At 45.3% G+C, this 9,692-nt stretch overlaps 1 protein-coding gene across 1 annotated transcript; it reads right to left on the bottom strand.

The window, feature by feature from the left end:
- Window positions 1–5,197: 5,197 nt before the first annotated feature.
- LOC102920651 (cytochrome P450 2B1-like) lies at window positions 5,198–9,325 on the bottom strand. Its single transcript, XM_076563187.1, has 6 exons — window positions 9,302–9,325; window positions 8,964–9,126; window positions 8,665–8,814; window positions 6,710–6,870; window positions 5,838–6,014; window positions 5,198–5,389 (listed from the first exon to the last, which is right to left on the bottom strand). Exons 1-6 carry the CDS (start codon window positions 9,323–9,325, stop codon window positions 5,213–5,215), a joined length of 852 nt encoding a protein of 283 aa, XP_076419302.1. The 3' UTR covers window positions 5,198–5,212.
- Between the last annotated feature and the right edge of the window lie 367 nt (window positions 9,326–9,692).

Here is a 9,692-nt window from a genome sequence, read left to right as displayed (position 1 = left end):
CTCCAGCAAGGCATTTTATGCTGAACCTGTTGAGCAACTTGAGCTGTTCCCACCTCCTCTTTCATCATTGTCCAGGAGTGTGAGCAGCCTTACTTTCTGTTCGGACTGCTGGTAGCCTGCTCACTCTCTAGTCCATAGATGTTGGCAAGGACAATGAAACAGAACACAGGACAAAAGAACATTGGGAGTAATGCATCTTGATTTCTGGGGGTGAGTGTGCACTTGTCAGCTCAAGTTTGTTTGTTTATTTACTCAGCTATGGACCAGTGTGTGCACTGCATATGTGAAGGGATATTTCTTATGTGAATGTGCATGTGTGTGCTTTTGTGTGTTCCTCTAGATATATGTTGTGTCTGTGATGGTGCATGTGTGTGTGTGTGTGTGTGTGTGTGTGTGTGTGTGTGTGTGTGTGTGTGTGTGTATTGGTTGGTTTTTCAAGACAGGATTTCTCTGTGTAGCTCTGGCTGTTCTGGAACTGATTCTGTAGACTATAGCGGCTCCCAACTCAGAGAACCTCCTCCTTCTGCCTCCTGAATACTGAGATTAAAGGTGTGAGCCAACACATGTGACTCACAAGTACATTCTTGCATTGTGGGGCTCCTCTGTATATTCTTAGTTTCAGGTGTGACTTGAGTGACAGGAGCAGAGGTGCGTGTTACTGTGTGAATCTCTTGTGTTTGTACATACATCAACCCCAGTGCCGGTGGGATCACTCGAGAGTTGTCATTTCACTCTCTGGCTTGTGACAGCCACAGATGGCAGAAGATGCAGAACTACAGAGACCAGAGACACAGTAGTGATCAGGCTGAGCACTCAGGTGGAGAGGGAGGCGTCAGTCTTGCAGGAGAGCAGTTGGAGCCTCTGAGTCTCTGATGACTGAGACTGATGATTGCCTCCTCCTCCTCCTCCTTCCAGCTTTTAGCACATGGAACTCTCTGGCCTTTCCTCTGACCCACCTCTCTCTCTCTCTCTCTCTCTCTCTCTGAAAGTTTCTCTGTGTCCTGTAGACTCTGACCTCAGTATCCTGAGACTCTCTTACTCTGTTTTCTGTTGAGGCAGAATACCAGATGCTGGGAATTTACATTTAGTGGACATTTTAAATTTTTGCTTCTAGAAGCATTATTTCCAAGAACACTGGGCTGATGTCTGGTGAGGAATTTGCTGCTGCATTATAACATGTCATGGGGCAATCAAGTCTGACTAAGACTGACAGAGCTCCTATAGAGGACCTGCTCCTGGGATAATGACACCAATCTATTTACAAAGAGTCATGGTTAGAGTGTAAAATGTCTCACAAGAATCCATGGTTTTTTTAATGCTTGATCTCTAACTAACAGTGTTTTCAGGACGTTCTCAGACTTGACAGAAAGAAGTAGGTTACTTGAGGGAACCTCTTCCCCACACCCTCCTCTCTCTCCTTCCCACCTGTCACATGCTCCCACAGCAAACCTAGAGGACCAGCTGCCCTGAATTCCTCTCTTGAAACTGACGTCAAGTAAATCCTTCCTCACACTTGCTTCTGAGCAGATATTTAATCACATGATGAAGTAGCTAATGCAGAAAATCAGTACTAGGAGTGGAGTTGTTATGTGATAAAACTCCCCATTGAGTTCCCAGTTTGAAATTCTTTAGTAATTTGGGCCCCATCTTTGACATAGGAAGGGTCACATATCACTAGCAAAAAGGAAATTCATGAGAGAGAGAGAGGGAGGGAGGGAGGGAGGGAAAGAGAGGAAGAAAGAAAGTGGCTATGAATATTAGCCCAATCTAAATAACTTGTTACCACCTTTAAATATTTTACAACTCCCAAAAAGTCTCCACCAACTAAAGAACAACTGATTAAATAAGTAAGCTGGTAAGGAACATTCCACAACCATTCATGTCCCTTTGGCACTAATATCCTTTTGGCTTGCTTGCTAGCTCGGTTGCTAGCATCTCACAGCAGTCTCCATGAACCTGCATCTGTACCAACCATCACTACGTGTCTTATGATCTATTCTGTTCGGCTTGCTTTTTCTAAACTTCCTAGCCAACATTCTAACCCCTCTACCTTCTCTGTCCAATCACATCTGGTCATGCATTCCTTCCATGTCTTCTTCTTACATCCCCTTTCCCCACAACCTGCCTTTCTAAACTTGGGACTCTTATACAGACAATTCACTTTTATCTCACACCCTACATGTCTACAACTCTGAAGCTCAAATATGAAAGTAGGCCCTTACACTGTACAATGCCAGGAGCCAGGATCAGTCCAGGGTCTTGAAGTGACTTGGACACTCAACACTAGACAATTTTTAGCTGAGACCTGGCTTAGTAAGAGAACACTTGCCAAAAATGCCTCAGTGATGGCATGAGAACACAGAGGCTCAGCAGGAGAGCATTTTCTAGAATGCACCCAGCAGAGGCTGGAGATGTGGGCTCTTTTGAAGGGATGCTTAACACACACTCAGCCCTGGTTTCCATCCCCATCATGAGGACATAGAGTTGGTGGGGGGGCAATTAAAGGCTAAGGAATTGTTTCTAGAATGCCCCTTTCTCCAAAAGATTAAAAGCCTGAACACAAATCTTTCATGTTTACATCCCATAGAGTCCATAAAACTACATTAAATTTGGCTGGAGGCACCTCCTGTATGTAACAAACTAACCAAAACAATAGGCAACTGAACTAATCGACAACTTGAGATTATATCTTCCAATGAAGTAGAAGTCTCAGTCTCTCATAGCAGTTGACCTACCCCAGGCTGCCAACTACTCCAACATGGCCAAGTAAGGCAAAAGCAGAGCTGGCACCAATCAAGCTGTGTGTCCATGCCCAGCTCCCCATTGTCTGTAGACACTGAGTGCTGGCACTGATGGGTGCTGTAACCCTGAGCTTTTTCTGGTTCAGGCTATCATCCATCATGGATGGTTTGTTTGCTCAAATAAATGCTAGTAATTTTGATTTCTCTTACATTTTACCAAGCTGGGGTATTTATTGCACACAGAGACAAACATGTGAAGACATGCACCATCTACCTGGTGCTCACAGCTAAAGTCAATACCTCCCCAGCCATCAAGACCCTACCCAGTTCACAGCTGTGTTCATAAATGATGAGAGTCTTTCTTGCTGCTGTTTCCTAAGAAAATACATTTGCTCAGGTTTGGAGCCTGTTAAATAATTCCCCAAATTTCTTGTGGCCAGAATATTCCTTTAGTTCAAGAGTCTGCTTATGGAGCTGTAGGCCAGGGTAAAAGGGATGGTTCAGGCAAAGCAGCTGAAATAAATCAGTAAACAGAGACCTAGACCTGTCTGTATCCTGGAGGATGAGCCTGCCCTCTAGTGTCTGGGAAAAGAAGCAAAAGTGAGTCTCACCTATAGAGAAGGGCATGAAAGCTTCATTTTTCTTCAGAGCCCCATTGGCATCCAGGAAGTGGTCAGGGTTGAAGGTGTCTGGTTGTTCAAAGTACTGTGGGTCATGGAGAGCTGCACTCAGGATGGGGTACACTTCAGTGTTTTAGGAGACATTATGAGACACAAAGATATTAGCATACCCTGACTCCCATCTGCAGTCAGTCCCTGAGAAACACAGAATGTAGGAAACCACAAACAGGCTGAGGTTGATAATGAGGAAAGTGGAGGATGATCACGGTGTAGAAATGTGGAATGGCAGCTGGTTTCACCTTGGGGAGCAGGTTCCCTCGGAACAAAGTGTCTTTGGTGACTTTGTGCAGGATACCAATGGGGATGAGATCTGAAAATCTCTCAATCTCCCTCTCTGAGAAACTCACTACACTTGCAGGTACAAACAACTCTCCTGTTCTTAAGTGACTGTCTCTCTGTGCCCATGCTTAAAACTATATCACATCTCTCCTCCGAGAGCTTCAACCTCATTTCAGCAAGGATTTAAAAGAAGAGGAAAATCATACAAAAATGGCTATTGCATAGGAAGACTTCATAGCAATCATGTTGGTGTAAGAGTGTGAGGGAGAAAAGCAGCAAAAATCTCACCTTTGCAAGGGAACGAATCGTCTGTCTCTACACACACACACACACACACACAAACACACACATACATATACACATACACAATGCACTAACAAACACATGCTCACACTCACACACATACCATAACTCTACATGAATTTTATATTAAGAACTCAAGGCTGTATCCTCAGGAATATAACAGAGAAATAGGTAGGTTATCAAAAAAATCTATTAATGGATGCATGTAATAATGAATACATAATAAAATAAATGGATAAATCAATTAATAAATGAACAGAATTATGAGTTAATGAAATGATTAGACAGAACACTGGATTATGTGTTCGACTCATAAGTCAACAGATGACTCAATTAGAGGATAAAGGGAAGAATGGATAGACAGATGAAAGATAAACTCAAAGGCCAGTTAGTGAAAGGATTAAGAAATGGATCTTTTGATACAAGGACAGACGAATTTATGCATAATCAATGACAAATAATTAATTCAGTTCTACTGAACAAAGAGAAACTAAGTTGATGAATTAAATAAATGAATGAAATGGCCAGTTGGGTTATCACTAAAGAATAGACAGTGGATTAATGAGTTGAGTAGGTGGGTACTAAGTGTGTGTGTGTGTGTGTGTGTGTGTGTGTGTGTGTGTGTGTGTAGTATTCATAGGTAGGCAGATAGAAGGATGGTTAAGTAAATAGGTGTTTAGATAGCTAGATTCTTAGATGGATGGGAAAATGAATGAAAGGATAGGTAGATGACAGATGGGTTGGTGGGTGGACAGATAGGTGGGTAAATGAACAGAATGAGTAGATGGATAAAGAGGTGTATGGATAGAAAGATGAACGAATAGATGGATGTAAAGATAGAAAAATGGAAGGAAGAAAAGAAGGTTGGATGGATGGATGGATGGATAGATGGATGGGATAGATGGATGGATGGATGGATGGATGGATGGATGGATGGATGGATGGAAGGATGGATAGATGGGTGGATGGGTGGATGGAGGGATGGATGGATGGATGGATGGATGAATGGATAGATGCATAGATGGGTGGATAGATGGATCAAACTTAAAGTCATAGGAAAAATCTAGGGAAAATGGGCCAGCTGAGTATTCATTCACATACTACTCACAACACTGCCCTAGTTTAGAAGGAAACCAAAGCCTTCAGAGCTCCAGATGTAAGAGGCCTCTGTTTCTCTCATCCACACAAACCTCCACAGACAAAAGCAACCTAGAAGGTTCCCCTATTAGCCACCTCTGTCCCACCTGCAACATGGGGGTATTTGAGCATGAGCAGGAAGCCATAGCGGAGCGTGGTGCTGCTGTTCTCGGTGCCAGCAAAGAAGAGAGACAGCACGGAGAACATGAGGTTCTCGTGATGGAACTCTGTGTGTGGGTTGAATTTCTCCTGGTTCCAGATGGGAGAGAGAAGGGAGGGTCAGGGGTGACTGTGTGCTTACAGGGAGATGCTCACATCCTGGGAACTGTCCTGCCTCACACTATATGGACAAAATGACATTTCTCAGTCCTCGACAATGTCACTGGCTCTCTGTTTATTTTGTCTCCTTCTTTCTCGACTTCACTCTCTGGTAGTTTTTCGTGTTTTGTCTCCCAGGCTCTTTCTTCCTCTGAGATCTTTTCTGCTTTTTGTCCCTTGCCCTGTGTTTCTTCCACAGCCTTCTTTCTCCATATTTCATTTTCTCCTCCCCTTCTCTAGTCTTCAATTTCTAGATTCTTCTGCATCTTCTCCACTCCATTTCCTATTTCTCCTCCCCATCCTCTGCCCCCCCTTTCCTCTGCTCACATCCCCAGCCTTCACTCTCACCCATCACTTCTCTCATTCATGCAGAACTTACCTTCTCCATGCGTAGAAGGTAGGTATCGATGAAGTCTCTTGGATTGCTGGGGTCCAAGTTTGCCCTGTGCTTCTCCACACTCTGGCCAATGAAGTCAAGGATTTCCTGCAGGTTTTTGGAGATTTGTCTGTGGACACCAGGAAAGTACTTCAGGAAACCAGAGAAGAGCTCAAACACCTGCAGGAAAGAAGGTCAGGAGGTCACCTGGAGCTATCAGGACTCTAGAACCTGTGTTCCTAGGTCCCCATATTTCACAAGGATCTGCCCTCTCTCCTTCCATTCTCTCCCCTCCCCTCCCCCACTCCTTTGCTCATCTTCTCTTTCCTTCATTTCCCCTCTCATGCACACACACACACACAGCATGCTCTCAGCCTGTTTCTCTGAGTCTTTCTCCAGCACTTCTATTGTATCTCTCTCACTCTTTCCTAAGCCATCATTTTGTTTTTGTTTTTGTCAATCAGGGTCTCATGTCTTTCAGACTCTCCTCAAACTCAATATTTATCCAAAGATGGCCTTGAACTCTGATCTCCCATGTAGTGGAATTGCACATATGTACCGCCAAACCTGGCTTAATTTGTGCTAGGGATGAACCCCAGGATTCACCCGGTAGACAAGTCCTCTACCCTCTTAGCCACAGCCACACCCCCCATGTCATCATTTTCTGATGTCTGGATGACTTGGTATTTCTGCATTAGGGTTTCTCCACCCTACTTAACATCTGACCCCTATCCTCGCCCTCCAGGCCTCAGGTTCCTTGTCTTTCCATGTTGTCTCTGCCTTTTTCTTCCAGCCCTAAGACACTCCCTTCTTCACCCACAGAGAAACCTCTTCTTTCCTCTGCCCTGGATGCTCCTCTCTTTCCATCCACTGACCTGGCTTGAGAATAAGCTGAGGAGAGAGAAGGACCTATAGAACAGGTCCAGCAGGCCCAGGAACTGGCAGTCTTTGTAGTCAAAGCGCTCTCCAAAGACAATGGAGCAGATGATGTTGGCTGTGATGCACTGGAAGAGGAAGGTGGGGTCCAAGGGGGCTCCTAGAGAATGAGGATGCATCAAGACATGGCACCAGGGGAACATTTGGTGTTGGCCCCCATCTCTGTAAACCTGTCCCCACCACTAACTACTCAATACCAGCAACTGCTACCCCATTTGCACATAAGATGCACCAGGCCCTGCACTCAGAATTGCGTACACCATTTTATTTAATTTCCTCTCAAAATTATACATAAGATGCAATGCTATTAGTATACACAGAGATGGGTGCTAACTTCACCAAGGTAACACAGCTCCTCATGACTGGGACCAGGATCAGACCCAGGGAGCTGAGAAACAGAGCAAGTAGTAGTCTCCACCGTGCACCTCCTCCCAGGACAACATTCTGACTCTGAGCCCATAGCTGACTCCCACTGGCAGGAATGGTGCAGAGAACAGTGTGGGGGTTGCCTGTGTGGATTTAGAAGTCTCATCTTTGAATATTCCTCCATTCCTTCTGATTCTAGGCTCTGTGGTGTTCCAAGAACCATCAACACCCAGTGCCTGCTGCCTTTAGTTCCATGGGCTCTCATGGTGGGAGGGATGTTGTCAGCCCAGCAATATTGGGCTGTTGTTGTCCCTCTCTCTGGGTCTCGCCTGTCTGTTGTCTCTGATTCCCCTGCAGATCTTTCCCTGATGCTTGTCAGCCTTTATCTGTCTCTCTGATTTCTTGTCTAAATGTCTCTCAGCATTTCTTTCTCTTTTCCCTCTCCCTACCTATTTTCCTCCCCCCTCTATTCCCCTCATTCCTGCTCCCCCAGATTTTCTCTTCTGTTTGGTCCTTCAAACTCCATCTCAGCTTCCCAGTCTCCATCACCCTGCTTTCTCCTTCCTAGTCTCTTGATTTTCTTCTGTTCCCTTCCAGTCTCTGCATGGACCTCTCAAAGTCTCCTGAGAATCTTAAAAGAGATGACAAACACTGGCAAAAAGGAATAATTTGGTAAAAACAGACGGGGTCACCAGGATGCCCCTGATGTGAAGTTTCTATAAGTACCCAGAAGTGCCTATGACTGCCACAAAGTAAAACACCCCATCTTTGCTCACCACCCCACTCATCAGGACATCCTCAAGGAAAGAACACAGTTCCCTGCTTCTAACACCTGCCTTGGACATATATCGTGTTTTGAGACTGGTTAATGTGATACAGACGCCCTTGAATACCGTATAAAGTCAAGGATGACCTCCAACCTTAAGCTCCTGCCTCCACCTCAGGTATACCATGGTGACCAGCATGTGGCACCATGCCAATGTTGTGGTGTTAGGATCAGGCTGGGAACTGTGTGTGTGCCAGGCAAGCCCAGCAAGCCTGACCTGCACCCACCATGTCGACCACGGTTTATTTTTAAGACAAGATATCATGATGTAGGCAAACTGGCTTTGAATTTATGACCCTCCTGTCTCAGCCCCCTGAGTATTGGGATGACAGCTTTCTACCATCACCCCAGATGACACATATTCTTAACCCAGGCATCGATTTCCCTGAATATAAGTAGCCTGCATGCAATTCTCTCAATCTATGTCTCTGAGCCATTCTTGGACACTGTGAACTTCACATCTCTTTCCCTGTCTTTCTGTATTTCTCTCTCCCCCTACCTTATCCTCCATCCTCTCCCCAGTGTGTGTGTGTGTGTGTGTGTCTGTGTGTGTGTGTGTGTGTGTGTGTGTGTGTGTGTGTCTGTGTGTGTGTGTGTGTGTGTGTTTCTTTCTCTGCCCATGTATGTCTCTTCTCCTTCTTTGACTGTGCACTCAGGTCTCTGTATCACCATCCTCCTTTATAGACATTCTCCAGGATTTACCCTGGCATTTCCAAAACTCCTCAACCAGACATTGGGTCTCTTCCTGAATCTGCTCCTCCATAATCCGCTTCCCCATCCCAAAGTCTCTCGTAGTAGCCAGAAAGAATTGTCGAAGGGTCTTCCAGCGTTCCCCATTGGCAAAGACCACACCTAAGAAAGTAGGGGGAGCATGGGGAAGTTATAGAGGAAGTTCAAAGAAACCTGGGTCCTTCCCCACCCCATGCCCTCCCTTCCATCAGATTCTCCTCTCTCTGGGCCCATTCTCTAGCACACCTCTTACCAAACTTTGAGACTCCTACCATAGTCCTTGAAGAATGGTTTAACCACAGCAATTGTCCCCTTGTCAGAGAAAGCCTCAGTTTGGTCCACCAGTGCCTCCCTTATGGCCTCTGTGCCATACAGCATGACCACGGGCCTCGGTCCCAGGTGCACTGTGAACACATTTCCATATTTTTCTCGAAGCTGCCAAGCACAAGGGCACCAGGGTTGTTGTTAGTCAGTGAGACATTGTTGCTACCCTGTGAAAACACTTAGACAGAGAGAGATACAGAGGAAGACCTCCCCTGGCCACCTTTCCCCTTCTGAGGACCTAGCAATTTCAGGGTCAATCCACCACCATGGAAGTCTGCATTGATACTGGATGATCTGAGCAGTACTGCATTACAGTATGGCTGTAGGTGCAGGACTCATGCTATATCTCAGCACTGGGGAAGTAAATGAGGTGGATTAAGAATTCAAGATCATCTCTTGCTACTGTTGAGCTGGAGGCCAGCCTGGGGCTACATGAGACCTTGTTTCAAAAGAATGAACAAGATATAGATATGATGTAGGAAAACTGAGAGTGATGAGTTAACGCTACAGAGGATTCAGCAGTAAACTTGCTTAGGAAATACTAAGCTGCACAAGGTAGGGTTTACCTCAGGCAGTGCTGCCTCTCATATGACTGGTTGATCAGTAGTAAGACAGCCAGACTTGTTAGAAAATGTAGGAAAATAGTTGTACTCTGAACATAATTGTAGTTTAGGCTT

The sequence above is a fragment of the Peromyscus maniculatus genome, chromosome 1, assembly GCF_049852395.1.
Source record: "Peromyscus maniculatus bairdii isolate BWxNUB_F1_BW_parent chromosome 1, HU_Pman_BW_mat_3.1, whole genome shotgun sequence".
In the NCBI taxonomy this organism is placed as follows: Eukaryota; Metazoa; Chordata; class Mammalia; order Rodentia; family Cricetidae; genus Peromyscus; species Peromyscus maniculatus.
This window is presented reverse-complemented; position numbering and strand designations above follow the sequence as displayed.